This window comes from Etheostoma spectabile, chromosome 1 (assembly GCF_008692095.1).
Source record: "Etheostoma spectabile isolate EspeVRDwgs_2016 chromosome 1, UIUC_Espe_1.0, whole genome shotgun sequence".
NCBI lineage: Eukaryota > Metazoa > Chordata > Actinopteri > Perciformes > Percidae > Etheostoma > Etheostoma spectabile.
In genome coordinates, this window is record NC_045733.1 from 16,026,657 (window position 1) to 16,053,720 (window position 27,064).

At 38.6% G+C, this 27,064-nt stretch overlaps 1 protein-coding gene across 1 annotated transcript; it reads right to left on the reverse strand.

Moving 5' to 3' along the window:
• On the reverse strand, positions 1 to 27,064 carry scml2 (Scm polycomb group protein like 2). Its single transcript, XM_032500615.1, is given in 16 exon segments — positions 1 to 1,108; positions 1,321 to 1,475; positions 2,213 to 2,264; positions 2,266 to 2,432; positions 2,920 to 3,093; positions 4,570 to 4,776; positions 4,917 to 5,046; positions 5,374 to 5,690; positions 15,458 to 15,701; positions 17,303 to 17,391; positions 18,091 to 18,325; positions 19,034 to 19,104; positions 22,042 to 22,107; positions 22,386 to 22,474; positions 24,447 to 24,516; positions 26,982 to 27,064. Coding segments are annotated over 14 exon segments (2,055 nt in total). The 5' UTR covers positions 22,408 to 22,474; positions 24,447 to 24,516; positions 26,982 to 27,064; the 3' UTR covers positions 1 to 982.

The following is a 27,064-nucleotide window of genomic DNA, read 5'->3' on the forward strand; positions in this document are numbered from 1 at the left end:
TTTAAAAGTATTTGAGGACAAGAATCATTCATGCAATGATTGACTTCAGGAAACAAAACAACTTCTCCAACATCTTGGAATGAAACTATCTGTTAATAATAATGCTCACAACGTCGTTCAATGCCTTGCATGAACTAAATTTAACAGCCTGTAACAGACGCAGTCATTCAGAAAACTTTATTGCATTGTTATAAATGATGCAGTGAGCAGCAAGAGACGTTCACTCCCAATACCTGAACTAACTTTTCCAATCTGGACAGGCGGATGTCCAAAGAAATAAAGTTGCAAAGCCTACAGCCTGTCTGGTAAATAAAAAGATTGATAAATTATGGCCTCCAGTTGTTCAAAATAAAGCAAAAAGACACTGACATAAAGAAATGCTGAGATATCTGATACCAATTACAGTAATGCAAATGATGATACTATGTATCTGTTTGAATGTAAAAGTGAATTGTGATCTGTGACTTCATCAGAGCCGTAGCCAGGATTTTAGAAATACTGAGGCCATAAGTCCCCTGACGTACACCACACCACCCTCAAAAGAATTTGACCGGAAATGAAAAAGAAGATCCCAAATGTGTTTCATTAACATGGACTTTTTCATATTCTGGTTAGTCGGTTAACTATTAATTTTGTTTCACAGCTGTTTCAAAACCTTCTCTACACTGCCCAGAATAAAAGACTGTTGATTTATATATTTGTTGGCCAAAAAGTAGTCAGATTTAAACTGCTTCATACAAAAAAATACTGGGCTCAGTTCATAAAAAGACCACTGTGTGTAAGTTTGTACTTGCAAACTCCCTGCAACCTCCAAATACACACACACAGAAAAAATAACAGCGAGTTGGACCTCAGTGTCCTCAATGCTAGCTATGACCCTGGTTCAGGTGCTTTACACTGCACTACATCCCTGTAGAAAAGTACATGTTTGTTGTGTGTTAAGTTGCCAGTGAGAGAAAAAAAAAAAGAATGCCTTCATCCTCTATTGTTTGGTCTGTTTCAGCTTCTCGATGTGATGACAGAGTTTGAGCGCCGGGCCCAGCTTCAGTCCCATGTACTTCATAATGACATCACTGCGCAGCAGCATCAGAGCTTTGCCATCAATCTCCTGCGGAGAGAGGAGCACGCTGTCACCAGGGGCGCACATTACAAACGCGTCCTCTCGGAACAATTCCATCAAAATGACGATGACTTGATTAAGGCGTTGAATGGTGGAAATTCCATTGATATGCTTGAACATGGAGACTAAAAACTCAGTTGTTTTTTTTGGTTTAATATTTAAATGGCACAGAAGACAGTTCATACAAATGAAATACTCACATGTCTCCTGAACAGCTCGACGTGCGGGCCGAGAGTTTGGGGGTCAGCCTCTAGGACGAACCGCATGACATCATCAACTGACCAGGTGGAGGCGTCGTTCCCTGAACCCTCCTTGTCCTGTTTCATGTGGTCTGGGCCTGTTGTTGAGCTAGCTGCTGTAAAGTGTGCGTGCGAGCCAAAAAAAGGAAAACCAAATCAAACTAACACCTTTAAAAATTATTTTTGGGGCATTTTAGGCCTTTGATTCCACAGGACAGATGAAGATATAAAAGGGGGGAGAGGGGAGAGAGAGGGTGGGGGGGGGTGGGGGGGGGGGGGGGGGGGTGGGGGGGGGGGGGGTGGGGGGGGGGGGGGGGGGGGGGGTAGATGAGCAGCAAAGGTTTGCAGGTTGGAGTCACACCCCAACCGCTGCATCGAGGAGTAAACCTCTTATATGTGCCCTGCTCTACTAACTGAGCTAACCCGGCCACCAAACTCATACCTTTACCAAATAATATACCTTCTAACTATAATTTTATTTATCAGTGTTATGGTCAAATGCTAATGATGCTTTGAATTCTGTTAAAATGTCAGCCAAATTAAAAAAGAATGGAAGAGAAATCCCATGTTAATTAGGAAAAGCTTTTGCTGCTTAAACACCGTTAATTGGAGGGAGATGGACTGTTAGAATCACGATCCTCTTCTTCATAGTTCTGGGCAGAGAGGCATTATTTAAAATATTACAATCTTGGGATGCAAACTGAAGAATATTTGCCTGTTTAAAATTATTTCTATAGTTAATCAATAAAATGTCAACAGTGTGTGTGTGTGTGTGTGTGTGTGTGTGTGTGTGTGTGTGTGTGTGTGTGTGTGTGTGTGTGTGTGTGTGTGTGGTGTGGTGGTTTAACCCTACCCTCCACTCGTCGGGTGGGCACTCTGCCCAATTCATTTGGGTGGAAGATAATTGACAAACCTTCTTAGGGGTGGCGGCGTGTGTGTGTGTCCAGGATAATATGGCCGCTCCTTCTTTGTTGCTCTGTAGTCCGATGCGGTGTGAGGGGGGCGGATGCTGGGAGCGGGATCCTTTGTGGAATCGTCATTGGACATGCTGTTCTCAGGTTGGGACAGTGGTTCTGTTTTAAAAAAGGGTGAGAGAGACACCATTAGTGCCGTGTGAAAATAGAAAACCCAAAGATGCTGAACAGTACTGGACTACTTCATCTTGGGAACATCTAACTACATCACTACATCATCTAACCTTCTACCAACCTCTGTCTTTGACCTAAAACTTTATGAGGGCTTTGTTAAATGCTAAAAAAAAAAAATGTATCTTTTGTGCTTTTCAGATCAGACTGATGAAATTACATCACTATAAAACAGGCTAGAGGAACAGAGGTGGGGCCAAAGTTCTGCCTTAAAAGTTTTTAAACAGTTCATATGTTACAACCTAAGTGACAATTTTTAGTTTTTTTGGTCGCCATTAAGATCATTTAAGTTGTTTTTCAAGTTTTCTGCTCATGGTAAGTGAGACAACATCTAAATCCTCTAACCATCCCCCATTTTAATAGCTTTGCTCTTCACATCCCCCTTTGCAGTAACTCCATCCACACAATTGCCCACCTGACTTGGTCCTGTTGTAGAAGCGCGAGTTGTTGCTGAAGGGGCTAAAGGGCTGCGAGCTGAAGAGACTGTCACTCTCCAGATGTTGGCACATGTTCTCCAGAAACCGCAGCACAGAAGACGTACTGGAGGCAGAGGGCAGCTTCACGTAGCGGATACCATGCTCTGACCGCACTGAGGGGCACAACACAAACAGCTGTTAGTCTGTGTGCTGTATGTAGAGTACATGCAGATTGCAAAAGTTAGTTCAGGTACCGGCAGTGAACGGCTCTTGCTGCTCGTTGCACCATTTCTAATAAAGCTTTTTGAATGACTGTATCTGTAACAGGCTGTTAGATTTAGTTTATGCAAGGCATTGAATGTATGACATTGTGAGCATTATTATTAACAGATTCCCTTGCATGAATGATTCCTGTCCTCAAACACTTTTAAAACATTTATTTTTACAAAGATGATACATTAACTCTTCTTTTAGTCTTATTTTAGAAGAAAACCCTAAAAATCAGTTACTGAAGAGTTAGTGGAAGACATTAAAGCCAAACAGTTTGATCTGGAGCACTGATGTGGCTACATTATTGTATTATGCTTTAACACACACACACACACACACGCACGCACACACACACACTCACTCTATGTATTCACAGTTAAGGAAAAACAGCAGATGGTTTAGGCTTACCACCCTCCCTTTATAAGCACAAACCCACCTTTTTTACCCCAGCCCGCACTGCACCTCCCTCCCCCTCCAACCCAAGCCAAGCTTGCACAAATCCACAAATTAAAACCCCTCTTGCCCCCCAAGGGAGACCCAATCCTAGCATCCCAAACCAGGTTAGACGCACATGTCATTTTTGATTACCGACACAGTGCTCAAATCAGCTGCTGCCACGGGCACTGTATTCTATTCCTCTTCTCTCTCTCTCTCGCACACGCACACGCACACGCACACGCACACGCACACGCACACGCACACGCACACGCACACACACACACACACACACACACACACACACACACACACACACACACACACACACACACACACACACACACACACACATTCCCTCTCTTCAGGAAGTTTCGGCTCACGGACAAGAAATATGCAGGCACATTTTAACACTTTGCTTGTGATAAGAATAAAAGAAACAAGATTTAACATGTGGATTAATGAGCTGAAGGGGCGCTGGTAGGTGGATTTTGTTACCTCTGAACAGAGCAGGACAAGCTGTTCCCCCCTGTTTCCAAGCTTTACACTAAGCTAAGCTAAGCTAAGCTAAGCTAACTGGCTGCTGGCTATAGATTCATATTTACCATACAGGCATCAGCGGATGATGAGCAGTTTCAACCTTATCATATAACTCTTGGCAAGATAGCCAATATGTAAATTTCCCAAAACAAAAGCGTTATGCGCTTTAACGTCCACAGTTTCGTTGATGGACAAATCAACAGTTATTAAACCATTTTTGTGAACACTGTCAATTTGCTTCGGGCTTCTCAACTGTGAACATTTGCAACTTCATTTTTAAATCAATTCATATTGCCTACACATGAGTTTTGAACTGTTTTTTGGACAAAACAAGCAATTTAAAGACCACTGTTTGCTAACAGTTTCTTTCAGAGGGTATATCCTGGGATATTCACTGCATTTACCTCTGATGACCTCTCCTCCTGTGTGGGACTGGCTCTGTAGGAACGACAGCATCACAGAGGGCTGGTACGTACAGTCCACGCAGGCCTGGACAGCCTGCTGAAGCACTGCGTTTACTGGAGCTGGACCAAAGTGGTCCGGCAACTGCTGCACTAGTTTTCTGTCCAGATGTGGGCCATAGTTACCGTGCTTGTTCACATAGACACACACTGGAATAACAAAGAGAAGTGCACATTGGTGAAACCAACCTGCATTCTTTCCATTCTGTTCTTGCTTAAATCAACTATAAATATACCGTATGAGTACACATTCAGACAGCAGACTCCGTTGTATCCATTATCTAATTTACCTGTGCAAACTACATTTGAGCTGTTGCTATGGTTGTTGTCTGCTGAGACGTGTCCGGAGCTCAGTCTGGTCTCTGGAGGTGGAACTGTAACTGCTGGTGCCCCCTGGGATTGCATCACCTGAGGCTTCTTCTGGAGCAAAAAACAAAGAATCCCTTTCTAATTAACTCTCTGTAACCTACAAAGGCGGTCAAGTTAGTCAATGATTTATTAAAGGTGTGTTTTAACTCTTTCGCTGCACATGAACTGCACTGTAGCACATACAGCAGTTACAAAAGCAAAGCTGCTCTCCTCATTTATCAAGAATAAACATCTTCACAAAACTCCCTCTCTTAAATAGTTCTTCTCTGACCTGGTCTTCTCTTGATTAAAATCAGTTCTGCCTTAATACATATAAACATGAAATGACAGGGTCAGTGGAGCACAGCGTAACAGATTACAACTTTTGTGACATCTCACCTTGTTCTTAGGCTTCGGCCCTCTCTTCTTGTGTGGTCTGGGGGCCAATTGAGTCTCAGAGATCATTCTGGCAGGGCTCTGTGATGCTCCATTTACTGCTGCCGCCGCCGCAGCCTCAGCTGCCGCCTTCAACAAAGCAATAGTCTGGGATTTGGGACGTCGACCTCGGACACCCTTGCGCACAGGGAGGGGTGGTAAGGGATTGGGCAGTCGGTATGAAGTCTGCATGGAGGAGGAGGGATTGGAAGATGAGCGACGTGTAGTGAGGGAAGCTGAGGTGGAAGACACGGGAGCGAGAAGGGCACCAGGGAGGGTAACTGGGAAAAAAATGAAAAAAGTCAATGATAAATATATATTCTTCCTTTTCTTCTAATCCTCATGTTCGATTACTTTGCACTAAAGATGAGCAGAGAGGAGGAACACATGACACTCATTTGGACTTTTTTAAAGTAAATAAATTCTAAATCTGTAGCACAAAATGTCAGCTTGCAAGCACACAAAATTAGATTTACCCTGTATCCACTCGCAGAGGCTTCAAACAAAGACATGTGCAGAGAATCAACTTGCTGTTTGTCCTTGAGGCAAGGCATGGCTTGCATTATTAGAAATGTCACATTTACACCCTAATGATTCACAGCGTTTGCCCAGCTTTTCCATAAAGGTAGAAGACATTTGGAAAGAAATACAAAAGACAGAGGGGGAAAAAAATGAATCACTAAGTGGGGCTGCAGAGGAGATTTGTTTTGATTTTTCAGTCCTCTGAGATTGGCAGGTCTTTTGTATTTAGCCCCTCCCTACACTGAAATCAGAGTCAAAAGTCACGAACCCCCAGAGACCCGCCTGCTTCCTTAAACCTTCTGCTTCTAGCAACACAACAAATATAGTGATTATGGTGGTAACATTTTATCTCTTTTCCATACAGAGCAGTCGATACTGGATTGAGGCCAATGTTAGGAGTTTAAAAATCTGACACAAATAGATCAGCTAACATTTGTTTTTAACAAAGACGCATACCATACCATAACATAATATCTTCATAAGGATCATTTGAATTTGTTATTGTTACAAATTATTATTGGTACTTTTGTTATTAAAGAACTGTGACCAAGTTGTGTAGATAGATAGGTAGATAGATAGATAGATAGATAGATAGATAGATAGATAGATAGATAGATAGATAGATAGATAGATAGGTAGATAGGTAGATAGATAGATAGATAGATAGATAGATAGATAGATAGATAGATAGATAGATAGATAGATAGATAGACAATTTCTTCATACCAAAGGAAATTGTGGGCATCCAGTAGAAAGACAACCATAACACAACAAACACATATACACACATAAGAATCAAAATAAAATCACTCACAGAAATGCAATGACCATGATGAGGTAAGGTATACTGAGGTATACTATGGTAGACTGTGTGCAATGGTGCAAAAGTGAACATTGCAGTAATTGAACAGTGCATTAGATCATGAATGATTTGAATTGATTTCAATGATTTATTCAATTCAGTTATAATTGATTAAATTAATAAGAAAGAATACAATAAAATATATTTAAGTTCAAATAGGGAACATGAGACTCAAACAACAACAGTGCAGCCTTTAACAGTTTAAAAAGATGAAATATACTGAGATTTAATAAACATTAAAAGCAAGTACTGTTAGGTCTGGGCAAGCCTTTATTATGAATGAATTGTTGATGGCTGAAATAGCGTGTTACTGCAGAGAGACAGACAGATATTTAAACACCTGTCAGAGTACTCAAATCTGTTTCTATGGTAGGCTAGTTCCCGCTACAGTAGGTGTCTCTAGAACCGCATTTTGCCATGATCACACACACACACACACACACACACACACACAAGGTGAAAACAATACCAATGCAAAATCTTGAAGGCTCTCTATGGATCACAGAAACATCCAACTTAAAGACTTACTTCAAGAAAGGAAGAAAATTACAAATTGCCAATCAGTTTAGGTGTTGAAATAGAAGGAAAGTGATAATAAAGTGAGAAAAAGAAAATAGCTCTTGCTAGAAAAACAAAAAACCCCATCTCCTTATTCTGTCTTCATTAGCCCTGAGTGGGACTCTGATATGATCACATAATCATCATAGTGGATGTGCAAAAGAAAAAGAGCACAGATGAGAAATAGAGAAAGAAAGAACGAAAGAAAGGGAGGAAAAGAGAAAGATAACCATCTCCTATTTCAATACAAACGTATTGTTTGGAGAGAAGGGGGGCCTGAGAGTGCATGTGGAGGCTCTCATGAGACCGAGGCTTTCATTAGAGCCTCCTTGACTGAGGCGATATGGAGAGACTATGGACGGTTTACAGTATTCTCTGAGGGGCCAGCCAGGGAACCCTGAAAGCTGCTTAATCGGGAAATGAGTGAAAATGGGCATAGAATAGAGCAGTGTTTTGTTTCAGAGGGCGAGGTCTCACTCGCTCACCAGGAGCGGTCACACAAAGCGTGCTCAGAGGAACAGAAGTACCAACCTGCGTGCACAGTGGCATGCTTATTCATACCAAGCTAGAAGCCATAAGCCCTACAAAGGAAGATCAAAATTTGTTTGCAGGGTACCAATCCGTATCAGCGGGTTATTATTCCGTAGGAAATCTGAGGTCTCTGATCTTTCCCTGTTGCAAAAAAGAAAATCTAATCCCTTCACATTGTGTGACAGCCACCACAGCAACATGTGCCATCACACTGGTGATTAATGCCACATTCTACCGTATATTACTTTACCATCACATAAATTTCAAAAAATACTTTTTTATTACAATTTTATAAAACTAAATCGGCTTATACATGCATTACAGTACACAGTATCTGACTGTATCCTATATATTATGCATCCGCTTGTTTGAGCTCTTCATCAAAGCAATTCAATATTTACATTGAGAGAAATTCTCAAACCCAGGACTGAGTCTTTTTTTGGCAGCACCATTTCCTCAGATGGATACAGAAGGTCATGCATATCTGACACTTTTGTAGACTGTTTTCAAATGCATATTAGTGCTGCAACTGGGCCCAAACATTTCAGATTGCTTTTTTTCTGACCAGCAGGTAAATTACTTAATCAAAAGCAGCACATCTTCACATTTAAGAGCCAATGTCTGGTATTGTTGCTTAAAATAATGACAAAGCCATGAATTAATGATCAAAATTGTCAATTGACTAATCATTTAAGCAATCAATAGTGTCAACTCTTTGTGCTATACAGTTTTGGATTTGTATATATATATTTTCCCTCCTGTTACTGGCAGCCATTGATTTTCATTCATTTCTGTTCTGAATGAAAAGCAACAGTAAGCTAGCTGCCTGGGGTGGTAGAACACATACATTTAAGAAACACAGCAGTATGGTTTGCACAATCTTTAGATGTGATGTAAAATTTGATTTGTAGTATATATGTTAAAAATATGCAAAACCATTAAGGTAAACAAGTGTACGACATTATTCAAATACAATTCTGCAACATTCCAAATACTAAAAAAATATTATTAGTCCTCACAAAAAGCTACTAAAGATTTTGAGCATGGCATCCCTAATGCATATGGTGCAAGAAATAGTACATATGGTACTGATCATGATCATTTAATTCCAACTCGACCAGTTGACCTGTGTATGCCACAGCCCATGGAAATGTGCCAGTGTATGCAAGAGTGTGTGAGTGTACGTGCACGCATGAGAACGGGGTCGCTGAGAAGTGTGTCTGCTGTCTGGGGGGTGGGGGGAGGGGCTCTACAGAGTTGTTTCTCCTCTAATTACAACCACCCCTCTCCACCTCAAAGCAAACAGTCCGTTCACACACACACACACACACACACACGCAGACACGCACACGTGTTCTAGTGAATCTGAAGCAGAACGAAACTCATGAACTGCGGATTCAGGTGTGTGTGACTATGTGCAGACAACATGAGAAAGGGAAGTAACCAAAATAGCTTCAGAGCACAAAGTATATATGGTATACCCACAATGTTTTCCTGCACAAACTCTTGAGCATGACACACCAGCTTTTAAAAATAAATTCAATCCCTACTGTTGTACTGTGATTTGACTACTCTGAACTGATTGTTTAAATTCACGTAATGAAAAATGCAAAAACAATTGTGAAAAGAATGTACTGAAAATTTTTGATATTCACAAATCCTTGCCTGAGCCTTTTGCAAACAAATTCCTGATGCTTAACACACAAAAACACATGATCAAAAACACATGGAGCACCAAACGTGATTACAACTAACAATACTGTTACAACTGCAGACTTTGAGTCTTTAGGACTAGCAAAAGCAACAAGTCTCTTACAATGAATTTGACTGAATGCAAATTATTCCAAAAGTCTCCACGCTCAACAAAGAAAACAGTGTCAAACTGCAGCTTTAATCATTAACAGGAGGCTGCTACACATGTGAGATGACATGCAACTTTCATGTGAACAGCAGATTTAGCTTTCACTTCCCCTTTTAACACGATAATACAAAGGCAAATTTTAGTAAATTATCTTTTCTTCTAGCTATTCCGGTACAGAATAATCCGATACAAGCAAGCAATCATTTCCAAGACACAACTACTACTTCCTGAATTGAGCGGATCATTGACTGACTTACTTTGAATGTGTGCAGAGTTCATAGATGTTGCATTTTTACATTTTAGGTAAGTTTTAGTGGAATAAAACTGAAGAAAAAAAAAATAGAACAGATACTTCCACAGAAAACATAGTCTCGTGAAACATGTTAGTGGTACATAAACGTGCCTGCCCTTCACTTCAACATACTGCATCTAGGAGTTTTCATCATAAAACATCCTTTAAAATACAATCCAGGTAAAATACTGAAAATATAAAGTGTGATGCTTTTTTCCTTTCAGTTATGTAAAAGAGCAAAAATTTACAAAAAGACTTGGTAAACATATCAAACTCACCAGGAAATCTCCACCAAAAATGCAGAACTTCACTGCCACATTTGTGGCTTTCGTAGTAGTAGCAGTTGTAGTGATAGTAGAAGTAATGTCCGTAACAATACTAGTCACTCAGTACAGTGGCTTCCTGTTTCTCTCTTAGATCAACACCAGCTAAAAAGGGAAATAGTTGCTTCTGTTTCCACTCTATATTTTCCTCTTCTTAACTTCCTCTAAAATACTCTCTTCATATGCACTTCATTGTCTATTTTCTGTCTCACTATCAGCTGCTTTCTCAGTTGTCTCCGTGTCTCTCCGCTCTTTTTTCTACCAGCAGTAGTCCACAACAAAGCCCACGCTGCTGCTGCTGCTTCTGCTGCTGGTAGAAGCCGCTGCAAAGCTTCCCTCCCAATGAATGAGCCGGAGGCAGAGGGAAGGGGGGGTGTTTAGATTTGCATAGGGGCTGGGGAGGGGTAGAGTGAAGGAGGGAGGAATGGGTGGGTGGGTGGGTGGGTGGGTGGGTGTAAGGGAGGTGGCCCTTTATTCATGTTATCTGTAGGCCATATCGACAATTTACATCAGTCACCTGCTTCTCAGCAAGCCTCTGGGGGAGGGGGAGAGGGGTTAATGGTGGGGTTCCAAGAACGGATGGGGGATGGGGGGGTAAAAGGTTAAACTGGATCAGAAGAGTCCTGATTGAAACGGGTGAAAAAGGGCAAACTTCAGGAGTCGCTGCACACATAAGCAAGCTTTCCCTCAACGAGCACACATACACTGTCACAGCCCAGAAGGAGGTGCCCCCTCAGTGTAACCCTAGCCTATTCAGACATGCCCTGATGAAAGATGGCCAGGTCCAGCATCAGGAAACAGTCGCCCAGTCGGATATCACCCGGGCTCTGGTACAATATGGAGCAGAGCAGTCAAACGAAGCCTGCATGGGAAACAGTTCCTTCAGTCAAAGATATCTTGTTTCTGAATGGACAAATGGGAGCACTAATTTTGCAGATTGAAGAAAGAAACAGTTTGATGTGAGCGTGTGTATATATAATTCTTTGACACTATTCTTGCATTCACATTGTATCTAGTCTATATTTTTCAGGGCACCCAAAGGGGTATTTGATTTGTTTAGTCTGTTTAGATTTCAAAATTAAGAATAGCCAGAAAGTAATACCAAAAGGCAGCAATAAATCTGTACAAAGATATTTTTGAAAAGAATGCAGATATACTTTTTTGTATTTTTAATGCCAATACCTGAGTCAAATTCAGTAAAAATGACTTTGTAAGCACCATTTTTCCATTTGACATTTTTTACTAAACGTTACCTTAGAAAGACTAAATTATTTCTTGCTCAAATATAAGACATAAGGTGACAAAAGGTAATATTATTTTGACTTAAATATAGACAAAAACAACCATGTGTCTGTATCTGCCAAAAAATAGAGATGCTCTAATATCCTATGCATTATTCAGAAGGCACTATTCTGCATTCTGACCCAGTTTAATATTAACAAGCAAAGACAAAGACATATCACAAAAAATGTAAAAACAACAACAATTGTGCGTGATTATGTGCTGCACAAAAAAGGGAAAATAATTAGACACCCAATCTTGGCATCCTCTGTAACTTCTTACAAAATGTGTAGCAGGGTCACAACAGGACAATTTCGATGAAAGCAAATTAGAAATTTTAAATTTAGTAGTAATTACAGTCACTTCTTCTCTCACATGTACAGCTAATTATCAGTTCATTAACACCTCAATCAAACCCTACTTATTCACTTACTCCCATACAAACATAGCTTTCTGGTGATTAACATGATCCTGGTTTTTTTCCTCCTCCAAACTCCCACACATAAATAAGTAAATGGGTTTCTCTGCAAGAACATACCAGAGATAGACTTTGACAATGGCTTCAATCAAACTAATGGTCAGACTTCAGATAGACGTTTATATTCATCTCTTGCACAAAGCTGTCTAGTTGTGGAATTAAGTAGGACTAATTTGCCATAAATTCTGGGTAGATCGAGACATGTTTCAAACTGAAAAAAATGGCTGACTGGGTAACCGTGTCAAACTGCTGCTCGGCACCGTTCACTCTAGCAGGAAAAAGTTGTCTCCTGGAAAAATTCAGTATTTACAAGGAGATTTTATTTGGAAAAATTGAACAAAGAGTGCAACATTTATATCTTCCTGTTGTATAAAATGTGTACAGTGCAGACCTCTAGCAGAGCTGAGCTGCTGTGGCTTTTTAATGTGACAGTACGCAGCATTTGTTAACTCATCTTTCAGATTTAAGACAGTTTCTAAAAACAAGTTACTATGCTCTCTTAATACTTCCTCATCACTCCGGCACAACTTTGTTAGACATCCTGGTGTCACTGGCTGCTACCATGGTAAAATAGGTCCGACTGGGGTTAGGGTAGCTAACTTTTTAGGCTTTAAATAAGTTTGCCTGTACTTATCTGAAACCGTCATTAGACTAATCTAAGAGCAAAGTTGATGCTTGCCTAACACTACAGACCAGTCTAAAATATATGTGTGAAACTGGCTCCTGGTGAGCTCTAAAAGGCGGATATAAGGGTTTAACATCATGAAAGCTCCCTTTACACACAATAAGTATTTCATCAGCCAGGCAGTCGTGTATGGAACTACATCTGAAGAAGACATTAACTTCTTTGGTGTATCGATACATAAATATTGGATGAAGGCTGCAAACTTGACTGCCTCATTGCCCGAGGACTGGGAAAATGTAACTGCCGCCATCCACCGTCTCTGTTTACAGTATATACTGTACTATGTCTGTTTATATATATATAGTGTGTTTATTGTGTAAATATGTTTGTGTTATTACTATAATTATTATTATAACTAATTGTATTTTTTCTATTTCTTATGTATATTGTTTCTCCTGTGTCTACTTACTGTGTATTTCAGTTATTTTGATGTGTGCATCTTATCTTATCTTATCTTATCTTACAAGTGCATGTAAATCATTCTTTGTTGACAGCTGATAAAGTGTGTAGTAATAATCTGACAAGCATCTGAGATTTTAAACTGTTTATGTTTCACAAGCTGTTAGTTAACTAAATGTCCCAAAAAAGAAGCAAAGATGCAGATTAATTATCAATGTATGATTGTTGTTTTGCTCCAACTGCCAAGCTGCTTTGCCACATCTTTCAAACAGGCAAAATGGAGCCAAAAACGGTTATGTTAAGCAGTGGATTGATTTATGAGAAAAAGATCAGAGACCGGCGGAATCTTTAGGGACTCAATGTGGAGGTAAGAGCAAAGAGAACCAACTCAACATACAGCAGAGGAAAACAAAACACACATCGGAGATTCACAAAGGAAAATCGGACTACAGCATTCCCGAACTGACTTGGTTATTCCTAACTTCTTCTACATTTTTTTAACAAACTTGTTTCAGTGGAAACCAGGACAACAAACCAAACACATTCAAATGTCTAGGAAGCTTAAAGACTTCATTAAATTCTGTATCTACTCTGTTTCTTCTCTTTCTCTTCTGTTTCTACTATGTTACCGCTTGGTACTCACTAAAATGCATAACTGCCTAATAGACTGCATGACTCCCTAGTAGATGTCACACATTTGTACTATCTCCAAGTATTCATCCTACAAGAATAAAAGACTCTTTACAAGACACTTTACTAGGCCATTACAACAACCATTAGGACATTATTTCATGATACTACGTACGGTATGTAATAGCTTTAATGATGGCTAAGCAATTAATGTTCCTAAAAATAAATCCATGAAATTAACCAAAAACATTTTCTTTCTTTTGTAAGATTTCAAAACTATGTAATCTTATTGATTACAATCATCTATCACAATGTTGTAAATATGTTTCATGACCTTTGTTTCACTGATACATTGTTTTATTGCAATACTTAGTTCCTTATTCTGCTCATCATAATGCTGTTTTCTGCATGAAGGCTAACCTATAGGTTGTGCAGACATATCAACTGCATCAATAGAATAGCAATTGTAATTTTCCCTTGTGGGACTAATAAAGGACACATTATTATTATTATTAATATTATTATTATTATAATCCAACAATATAATATATCCAATTCTGAAATGGGCCATTCTACATAATGAGTACTACTTGTGGTGCTTTAAGGATATAGGTAGACAATAATACTTGTAGGACTTGTACCTGTAACAGAGTATTTTTACACTGTGAGATTGTTACTTTAATTTCAGTAAAACATCTGAGTACATATTTCACCACTGGTCAGTTTGCCACAGATTTAATCAAATATTAGCAGGGAAGTAAATTCAGATCAACTGTTCAGCGACATCTAGTCAGATTCAAGAAACTCCAAACAAAGCCTCTCTGTGTTCATAATGGCTCGAGTCTGCAGCCAACTGCTTGTCGCAAGTGGAAATATGACACCCAGTATTAGGGATGATTTAGCACAAAACAATCAAGATACAATGTTTTGCTGTAAAGTTAACCCTACAGGTATGCTGAGCTGTTCATTACAGAGTTGCCACCACCCAGTTCTCAGCCTGTAACAATGAAGCGGATGCATCAGACTTTGTGCTGTGCTAGCTACTCACTAGTGGTGAAAATTGGAAGACATAAAATACCTTACTCTCCAAAACAAGAAGAACCAAATAGGTCAGTGCGATAAACTAGCGTTCTATTGGCCTGAATGTCCTGCATGAGCATCTTCTGACTGTTAGGATAATAACCTTGAAGCTATCTGTGGGAGTAAACAACCATATTCTGAATCTTATATGAATCTCAGTCTTAGTCAATAAGCATTTGAGCAGTACTTGAGCAGTAAATGTTCTTTTCTAATCATCATGATAATGAAACGTATCAAAGCTAATCAGACCATCAATTAGCTTTTTGCATAACACATAGGTGCAATTAATATGGTTGTAAAAATAAATCCTAAAGCTTTATGGAATTACAGCTTGACAAAAGATCCAAGCTATAATCATATGAAACCTGTGACCACTGCGATGATAGAGCTTGCACTGTGATCAGTGCATGTTATCTATATTTCTACAGTCATCTACATTTAATGAGACACAAAATTGCACAGAACACAATACAACACTGTTTCCCAGAAGTCACATTCTTCACAATACACGGCAATGAAAACCCAAACAATCAAAGCAGCACTTACAGAAATTTCCAGGCGGCTGTATGCTGTGTTTTGTCAGGGCACACCAGCCGACGGGGAAGATGTCTCTGGAGTCGAAGGGGCACCAATAGTCAAAGGCCCCTCGCCAGCCGTCAAACATGACGAAAATCTCCTGACCTCTGACTTCTCCCACTGTGGCAGGACAAATCAGATAGGGGTTCTTCCTGTCCACCGCCTCCAGCTTCATACCAGGCTGGAAGTAGTTTTTAACTGGACTGGCTGGTTCCTAAACACACATACACGCATAAGTACACATAAACAGGCACATTAATACTTTACAGTCACATACTCTCGGTTTGTATCTTGCAAGTATTTGAACATGCTTACTAATAAATAAACACAGTTTTAATTATGTTTTATTAAAACCAAACACTGCTTTCTCCACTTTGTGCTGTAATAAATACTGTATATATTTACTGGCATGCTGCTGCGTCTGATCCAGTGTAAATTACAAATGAGTGGCTCCCCCTTGTGTCTGTGCTGAATACTGCAATAAAAACAGTAGGAAAAGTTGAAACTACACTATAACATTTCATATTTTTTAAATCAAGATTTATAGTTTTTATAGATTATATTAATTACAATCCCAAGCATAGAGACAACAATCTGCTTTGCACATTTGATTACTTGATTTAAATGTTGTGTAATGTTTGTTTTTTTCTTCAAATGTTTTATTCACTTCATAGCAGGAATGGAGCTCAACATTTCATTAAAATTGACTGTGAGGGGATTAGGACACCTAGAAAGTTAGTCATTTACACTTAATGTTGTTTTAATCTTTTCATGAAACCAGGAGAAAAGATCTGTCATTTCATTTTTGACAACTTCAAAGTTTGATCAGTTTCCGTGTAGAGCCCGATTGAGAAAGGATTTTTAAGGCCGATATCTATACAAATATGTGGCGATTTCAAAATCCAATATTCCGATGTATTGGCCAAAATGTATAAACACAAAATCCAGAAACATGTAACAAAACATAAACAGATTTCCATAACATTAGTTATTTGTAGTTATTTATGAGTCCTAACTAAAATAATATGATAATGTTCGTTTTATTATTACAACAGAACATCAAAATATATTAAAGTTCTGATGAATAAAATGTATAAAAATACGAACTTAAGATATGAAACTTAAAGTCCTTTGAACAAAACATAATAATACCAACACACAACACAATAACAAAAAGAAATCAAAGAGTGTTACCAACATAGACGGTGTATAGCGCCCTCTGGTGGGCACACTATGCAACGCCAACACTTATAATAGGGTTATTTTTCCTGCATAAAGCTTTGTTTAAATAAAGCGAATTGCATACCAGCACGGTGTGCACCAAGGTTGAGAGGGCGACAGAGAGCGCGCATTTGTCAAAATGCCGGATTTTCGACTCACTCCACATTACGCTAAGGAACCGAGAGTGGTCATCCAGTCTATTTGGTAGAGAGATAGATGAGGAAAACAAACAAGCATGCAAATGGAAATTATCGGCAATTATCGTCGGAAAAATTATCAACCTCATTTTTATTTATCATGCGATTAATTGATTTATTGACTATTGGGACAGGCCAAGGTGTTTTGTCCGTTTTTATTTTATATTTATTTATTCAAATTATTTATTTGTCACTATAAATGATTCTGATAAATGAAAAAAAATAATAATAAAAATTTACCGGCCTTTATAAATGCCTATATCAATAGTCTGGAAAATGCCTTATATACAGTAGGCCAATAATATTGGCCCGCCGATATATCGGTAGAGCTCTACTTCAGTGCCACAGAAAGTAATATCAGTACTGGCCTTCGGTCGCTTCCTCCAATTGTTATTACCTTTTTAAAAGCAGAGGCAGGGGCCATTTCGGCTCCACTCAGCGTCCGCAGGAGGAACATGGGCCACGAGGAGGCATTCATCCTGAAACCTGAACACAAGGTCAGATTTATTAAAACGCCGACAGGGGTGGGCAATCCGATCATGTAATAATTTTGCCATACTGTTCATACTGAGGTACCGGTCAATGAGCAGTTTAATGAGGATGACTTATTTATGCCATTACTGGATTTATATATGATTTTTACATCAACGTGATCAAATGGTCAACTTTTCCTCCAAACTGGGAAAACAGCTGTCAATGAACAACACCAAAAAATTATGAATTGCTAACCAAATCAGAGATGATCAAAAGACTTGGCCCAAACCAGCTCTGCTCAGGTTTATGAAATTGGGCATCACAATGCTGAGAACGACATAATGCCTGTGTGCTATTTAAAATGATAAAGTGTAAGGTTTCCCACCACAACAGACAAAACAAACCGGGAGACTGGGGGAAATAGACCTTTTTCACAGCAGACATTTTGACTTGTTATGGAAGGAAAATCCCAGTTACTAACAACATTAACGATGGCTCTGTTCTATTCTGATGTCTTAAAGATAGTCCTGGAAAATGTGGTCCTTGTTCACTACATAACTGACTTCCCATTTATCACATTTTGAGTAAGATATTTGTTTTAGACATTGTTAATTTTCCAAGGATTTAAATATTTCACTTCACAAAACCAACTTAAGTCATGTAAAAATCAACATATATCTTATAGACAAATACCAATTTAAAGACACTCACCCAGCGGTGGCTGCAGCATGTCTCCGTTTCTCTCACACGTTCCTATTGGTTGGATGTCTAACGAGTCGACCAGTCTCCAGAAGTCATTGGTGTTGTCGCTTCCATCCAGACGCAGGCGTAGACGAGTACCCATCATGCCCATCACCGTTGCAATGCACACAGAGTTAGAGTTGCGAGGGTCCCGTGCCTCAAGTTTCATACCTGCTTTAAAGTCATTGGAGGGGGGGACTCTGGACTGCAGAGGGATACACAGGGACCTTCAGTCACTGTCATGTATTGTAAGAACACTTGCATCTGGATGACCAATCAGGCTTCTGTGGACACTGGGACTTCAAATATATGTACAGTTAATGAAGAATAAAGCTGGCGATATTGTTTATCTATTGTACTCAGCCCATTAATTCCTACTGAAGACATTAATCTTTTAAAATGAGTCCAAATATAAACTTTCATAAAAAATAAAAAAAACTGACAAATCTCCTAAAAAAGATGGGTTCAGACAGGAGTAAATAGACTCTTTCTTTGGGACTATTTTCAGCCATGGCTTTACAGCACCACTTTATTTTACTTTATTTAAAAATAACTTCCATTTCTATGTTTATCATAATGAAGAAACATGTCACTCAATGGTGTGTCAATGACAATGGATGGCACAAAGGAATACTCATGCTTAGCTCAGCAAACAACACTTGTATTTGGATATTTAGTGTTGCTTTTGGTCTTTGTTGACGATAAGAAAAATATAGAATATCACCAAACGTAACCTTTAAACACCTTTTAACCACTATTTACAAAACATCAGAAAAGACGTGCTTGCCCTGAGTCGTGACAGACTGTATTTAACAATGTTAAAAATACAAACATTTAAAGAAAACCAAACATAGGCTAAGGGGAATAATTATAATGGGACCTGAAAAACACCTTTTTATTCAGCTAACGTTACCTGTTTAAAGCAAGTAGGTGACGCTGCAGTAGAGGATGTTTCTCTCAGATAGTCTTCCCAACTGAACGGTTCTGGCAACAAAAACAACGGAAACAAACAACGGATTAATTTCCTTAGCTAGCTAACTATTGTTGAAGGAAAGTGTGGGAAAACACTTAAACATTTTTAGAGAAACTAAAACTTCTCATTTTGATATTTTAACAGATTTGTTTGGCCACTTGGGGGCAGCGGAAACCAACTGCAAACACAACACGCAGGGCTGCCAACTTTTCCAAAAACCTTGGAGTGAGATTTTGGGGGGGCCAACCCATATTTTGCCGCGTACAAAGCAATTTCTTTTGGTCTTTATCCTTTAGGGTTTAAATTGGGATTTGTTATATGTGGGTGGATGGGGCTCTCCCTAGGGGGGTCTGGGGGTATGCCCCCCCAGGAAAAAAATTTGAAAAATAAACCATTAAATGGCACTTTCTGGAGAGTTTTTTTGCAAAAAAAATGGAGAAATCAAGTCTTACATGATATGTGCAAAACTGTAGGGTTAGGAGCCTTTGTGTTGTTGTATCAACAGGTTTTAGGGCATTCAGCATTTACATTATTAACTTCTTATAATATAAGAACTGACCCACACAATGTGCCAAACATAATGAACCACATGAAGAGACAGTAGCATATGTCAGCAACAGCTGAGAAGATTTGGGTCTGTGGTGAACAGGTCCAGGAGTCCCTGGTGTAGGGACCAGGGACCCAAAGTTAAATTAATGTTGAGGGATCAACTTAGACCACTGAAATTCTAAAGAATGAGAACCACTGAGTTACATAAATTCTAATCCTTTAACCTTTGTGCCAAGGTTCAGTAATGTTTGGCCCTCATCCTCTGGCCCCACTTACTGTTTTTACTTTTTTGTGAAAATAAAGACTATTTGTTCATTTTAAAAAACATCAAATTAATTATTTACAGTTACATTTAGAGATGCAGAGGTTAGAGATGCACAATAGTGGCCCAACGTTGCAGTATCGTATATATATATATATATATATATATATATATATATATATTTATATATATATATAAGTTAGGATATTTGAGAGATATTTCCTCCTAATGTAGCGGCGTTTCATTCTTCAGTTTCACCTGGTGTTGGCAGTTGGAGGACGGTTAGCTAGCTAGCTAAAGCTCACATCCCAGCCCTCATGCTTAACCGACGCTGAAGTTAGCATCTGATTCGCAGCTTCCAATTCGGCAGTTTAAGGGATTTAGGGAAACTTGTAGACCACATTAGACCAGGTCCAGATTCTTACATTGCATTTAAATAAATATAATATATTTTTAACACATCTTTAGCATTTCTGGGATAATATTGTCCAGATTTGATAAGTCTAGGTATAGTGGTTTAGGATCTGGACTTTGTCCAATGTGGTCTACATATGAAAAAGAACAGGGAAATCCTCCTTTATTGCATTTTCACAAATAGAATGAAGTTTTCACAAATCTGAAACTGTGTTTTTAAAAATCTTTAGCCAGATTTGACAAGTCTAGGTGTAGTGGTTTTGGATCTGGACCTGGTCTAATTTCCCCTTAACTGCCGAATCGGAAGCTGAGAATCGGAACCGGTTACACTTCTTATTATACACCCATGATGTTAACCGCTGGGGTTGTTAGGGATCCTCAATAAATTACTGTTTTAATGACACAACACCAATGTTTTTTTCAACACTTTCATGCTGACTTGCTTATATTAGTGAGTTGTTTTAAAAGAAGTTTGCACACAATTGGTCATTTGTTTGTTGAGGCCAGTCATTCATTTACAAAAATATTTTAATTAAAAATAGTGGCAGTGTCAATAGCTTCCATATATTATGACTGACTCCAAATAAATACCACACTGGCTTGAAGTAAAAAGTATACTATTTCCCTGAACTGAATTGATATATAGTGGAGGAAAAGTTTAAAGTAGCCTATAAAATGAAAACATTCAAGTAAAGTAAAAGTAGGCTATGTCGAAATGTCACTTAAGTACATTAAATGTACTTAGTTGCATTCCACCACTGCTGGACAGACACAATACATACCTTGTCATATTGGATTTAAGTGCTAGTGCAAGTCTAGTTAATAACAATATATTTTTAATAGAAATGTCACACTTTGTTTTTCCAATAGCTTCCATGTGTGACCCGGTTACTCCAAATCAATACCAAAGTATATTACTGGAATAACACTGGACAAATGGACATGGAAGCTAAGAGAATTTCTTAAAGGTGCTCTAAGCGATGTCACGCATCTTTTAGGCTAAAACATTTGTTTTCACATACAGAAAACCTCTCCTCACTATCAGCGAGCTGCCTGTCTCCACAACACACTTTAAAAAAAATGCTAACAGCAACAAAAACAAACTGGCCAACCTGCACCACGAAGCACGGAAGGAAGGGGGAGGGGACGGGATGAGGAGAAAGAAGGGTTGAGCTAGTCTCATTGTGTTTGAAAATAGTTTGAACGTCAACAAGAAGTAACGTCCCCCAACATCACTTAGAGCACCTTTAATTAGTCATTTTCCATAGAAATATTGTTTTTATTTTCATTCATACGAATGTAGGCCTATAGGCCTTTAGCCACAAAGCTGGGACAAAAATGTCAGCATTTTACTACACTCAGACTTACTAAAGTAAATCAATCCTAAATTTATTGTTCAGATGTCGAATGGATTGCAGCTTGAGATAAAAATGCCAATGTTATGCTTGTTCATGCCACATTTGCTAAAACAACACAGTTCATAAAATTAAGAAGAAACAAGCCACTAAACAAGAGACGAAGGTTATTTTGGTAAACTCTGAGGGAACTGTTCATCCAGAACTTGCTAAAAACCTGTCATTTATGAGTGCTTTTATTAACCCACCACAAGAAATACTGAAAAAAGTCTAAATAGGTTGATCACTGTGAATGTAAGTACTGACACAAAAGAGGCTGGATCTAAGAGCATTAATGAAAACATCACCAATTAAGAGAGTTTTCCAACCATTAGATTTGTCGAGGGGAGATCCTGCTGTGATGCTGCTTCGTCTCTCTTTCTCTTCTTTTTGATCTGGAATCAAAAGAGGATTGAACTGCTCATCAGAATTTGGGAGCTACTGATATACAGACTGTAATTACTGTGAGAATGAAGGCATAACACCTGCGATTGGAATAGTTCTGAGGAAAAAGCAACACCAAAGATTCTAATGATGTGTTCGGAAGTGTAAAAGAGAATCTTTCTGTTTGTTTTTTGATTAAATTGATGTAGATGTCTATTAGTACAACCGAGAATCAGTCTAAGTACAACAGTGACGGTACAACCATAAAAACAGCACTGTGAAGGCCTACCTCTGTGTGGTGTCCGGCCCATGATGACCAAAGTTAAACGTGCGGTTGCAGAAAGGCTCAAGTCAGACCGGCTGTTCCCCACACAGACACTGCAGAGGAGACAGATACAGTCCAAATACATCAGCATACCAGAAATCAAAGACCCACTGGAATGTATGCTGTGGGATACAAGTCCACTTTTTAGGAGGGTTCCATGTGATATTTCAAAGCATTACAAGTCAAATAATGACAAGGTTAGTGTTTAAATCATCTTTGATACACACCTCCATCAAAAATATAAACTTGCTTCTTTTGCGCCAGCTCCCTGTGTGTCAAAGAATTGATTTTAAAATACTTTTGATTCATAAAGCACTGAATTGTTTTGAGCTAAAATACATTTCTCATCTGCTGCTACGTTATGAATCATCCAGACTTCTCAGATGGTCTAGGACAGGTCAGCGTCTCCCTACAGTCCACAGGAACTCTAGAAAACTAGAGATCTGCTCAAACTCTTAGTTCTTTGAAATCTTTTGACAAATTCAATTTGGGGCTGTGTATTCACAGCTTGCATTGCACAGTATTTTAGGCTATATTCTCCTATTTAGTCTGTCTTTTTCAACTTATTTTATTTTATTTTACTCTTTTAAATAATTTTATATTATCTTGTGTTTCTTTTAAATGTTATCTTAATTCCTTTTATGTCTTATGTAAAGCACTTTAAGTTGCTTTGTTGTTTAAAAGTGCTATACAAATAAATTTGCCTTGCCTTTTTTCAACAGTGGTGGTATATGTTTTGTTTTTTTAAAGGCTAAATCTGGTGATATTTTTCTTATTGTCAACAAATCCAATTTCACAGATTAACTACAATTACTTGATGGCCAAAGCCAATGCTGCACTGTTTCCCAAATGAGTTGTCTTTACTCAAAAATTGCGTGGAAACCCGTTGCCTTAAACCGTAAACTTAGCAGGTCAAGTTGTATCATCACAGAGCGGTAAGTTGATGCAGTAGACAAATCAAGTTTACATTAGTAGCCATTACTAAAAACATGAGTTAATATAATTTACTTTTAATTAAGTTTTAATATAATTAATATGACAGATTTAGTCTACTTATCAAAACTATAGGAAAAGGTCATTCTTATAAATATGTTTTTTCCTTTATAACAGTAAAGTTTCGAGAACAATGGATTCCATACATCAGTCCCAGTAAAACAGAAAGAGACTGTAATTTCCAACGTGCTCTGCATGGCTCTGAGTGAGCATGCTCTACCTCACTTAACTTAACATTCTTAGCTTGGTATGATCTGTGCACTGCATCCTTAAGCTGATTTAGTAATAAATATATTTTTTAACAAAACATGAAAGAATAAGTAGTAGGGTTTACAGAGAGTTGTCCAAAAACTATTAAAAACACAATCAGTCACACTCTTGCACTGGGTGCCATGTCCCTTCATTACCAAAAACACACACTGTAGTTCATTTTAAATCAATCCTAATACCTAAATATTCACTAGAGCACCAATTCTGTATTAATGCATGGTTGAAAATATTCCCCAACTGCACTATACACTCCTGTTTGAGTAACGTTTGCTAAAACCTACAGTGCCCAGCTGCATTTTTGTTTTTGTCTGCAGTAGGAACAAATGGGTTTGGGCACAGTGCTGCAGGGTAAGAAAATCTTAAAATATTGACAGGTGGACTAACATATTGTGTTTTTTTTTTTTCATTTCATGGGATTTGTTGCCAGTCAGAAAAACAAGATAATCTCACAAACAAAGCCCATCTTCCAACTGAATACTTTATTTTGCTTCAGGTTTCTGCACTTGTCATAGGTACTAGTAGTTAATATTGTTTCTGATGGCATTAAATCCCAATAACAACATCTTATCCTATCAATTGTGCTTGATAAATAAATATCTCACAGCATAAACACAACAGCATATGCACTCATGCTGATTTGGTGATTTGAAATTGAAAGTGTCCAAAAAATAGTATTCAAAGCCCATGAGTTAGCAGCTTTGCTACACAACTACTTTCACTCCTGATGCACTGTACAAATGAATAAGAAAAGAAAATAGTTACCACACGGTTTACGCTGACACTCTGGCCCAAACATCCAGGTTTACAAAACGTCTGAGCATAGTCCCGCTCCCTGCAAAGTCCGTACATAGTGTGATAGTTTAAACACGAAGCACCAATAAAAAGTGATACACTCCAAGTGAAAATCCAAAGATTCATAGGTTACAATCCCTCCAGAAGCCAGACTATGTCTCCTTTTCCTTGACTTTAAAAATCATAGCATCTGCAATCTATCGTGGCTGCCCCTGCCTCTGAAGAGCCCTCTGTGTCTGCAGTGAATCCCATCGAGACAGAAGAAGCCATAAAGATTCCACGCTGCCATAAAAAGCCATTAAGACGTGTGCATGCGGGGCGTCTGCTGGGTGACATCAAAAGGATTGGAGCTCTGCTCCTGCTCAGCTGCAGACTGGTTCAGTGTTCGCACTGGTCTGCCGGTCTATAGTACAAGAGAGTCAGACAAAAAACTCCTGGCAGACCAGGAAGCACTTAACTTTTACAACCTCCATTTCAACTAAGGCACCCACTTATCTGGGATTAGTGTAATGTTTGCAGTGAAGATCTGAAAAATGACCCAAGACCTGGTTTCAGGAGAGGTTGTAACTTTTTCTTGACAGGAGGAGCTGTCAAAGTGCTACTGATTGTTTCTCAAGTGAGAAAAATATTTGGGTAAAATATACTTCAGATGTTTTGTCATAATGATGCCGAATATAAAAAGAACAATGTAATGCAAAGACTGAATTATTAAGCATTTGTCTTTTTTTTTTTATATGTGATGCTCACATAAAAATGTCACGTGTTACTTCACAAGTGTTTTTTACTTTTATTTCATTCTTTTATCTTCTAAGTCTATAAAAATGTCAGAAATGTGTGTAAATTGCTGATCACAAGTTGACAGCTATCAATCCCTTGTCTCGTATCACCCGAAATGTCCAAAATATTAACTGTAACAATTTACAGTAAAATAAAACTTTTTAAATATTTTTTTAATTTAAGAGGTTGTAATGAAATTAAGATGTCAATTTTCATAATGGAAAAAAAAACCCAACAATTTAATTTTAAGGGATGTTTTTGTACACTAAAAGAAAGTTTACAAAGCGATTATTGACTTACATTTATGACAAGGAGTCAATAAGTTTAGTTTGTTTAGATGTCTCCAAACTGCAACAAGTTCAAAACCCAAAGATAGTTAGAGTTAATCACATAAGACAAAGAAAAGCAGTGAATAGGGCTGAAACAATCAGTTGATTAACTGATAGTCGATCAACAGAAAATTATCGATAATTGACAACTGTTTTGCAAGTGCCACATATTTGCTGGTTCTAGCCTCTTCATTCTTCTTTTTTACTGTATTTCTTTGTTTTATGTGACCTGGATACATCCTTGGTTTTTGCCACTTTGGCTTTAGGAAATTGTGAAGACATTGTATAGACAGAAATATGAATTGATTCATTTAGAAAATAATTGACCTATTAATCAATAACAACTGAGAACCAGGTAGCATTTTTGACATTTGACATTCTTGCTTTAAAAGTGACGAAAGAGTAATCGATTATCACGTTTACAATAATACAAACAGAGGAAAGCAGCATATTCTCACGTAGAGCAGCATTTTTTAATAAATAAAATAGATAATAGGCCTAACTAAATAAATTGGCCTAACTTTAATGATAATGGATTGTCAAAATAGTTGCTGATTGATAGGCTAAATCAACCAATCGTTTCAGCTCTTTGTGATCCAGTAGGCTATAGGTCTGGCCTACTATGTATTATACATTCATAAATACTTAGTAAAAGGTTAACAAAGTAAGTCTAGGGTTCACCCTGGAGCACATAGCCTATTTCTTTTTGTATTTGACAAAAATGCAAGCATCAGGATGAGGCTACTGCCGGGAGGCTGAGGGGTGTGAGCCGCCGCAGGGCTTCACCTCCACGGTGGTAACTAACAATATGATTTCCAGATCCACACAAAAAAAAAGTCAATAAAGACTATTTCTCATCCAAACCGTTTTCTTGATATCGACATGCAGGTTACACGTAGGCCTAATAGGTTGCACGTGTGGTGGATAAATCATTTCTTTGTTAAATCATTTCTTTCGTTTGCAGGGTATAGGTTCGGAAGGGAAACCCTAAAATCAGCAGAAGACGAAATTAAAATTGAAGAAAAAGTCTGTGACGCATTTTCATTTGCATTGTAACAGTCACAGTTTGTGGGCGGGACAGTGGTTAATATACAGGCTAACCCCCGCTAACGTTACAACAACGGGCGTGTTACCAGCCTGCAGGCTGCGGGATCATGGACGTGTTGTTATAGTTGCAGTGAGATCCTCTGCAGGGATCCAGTAAACAGAAAGCAAAGGCACATCTGCAGAGTTCAATGTAGCTACTGTACGCACCAAGCTGTCCGCCTGCACAGAAGACATGCTATCTACCGCTGCAGACACACACAGTAGGAAAGATGGCCATTTTTGATCGCAAACGAGAGAGAAAGCCATCACCGGCAGCATACGAGAGTGATAATGAGACATGAGCTGTACCAACCGTTTAAACTGGGTATTTTGATGGGAGATTCCTCACTTTCTATCAGCATGCCGCCATATTCGCTGCAACTCCGCGCATGTCCA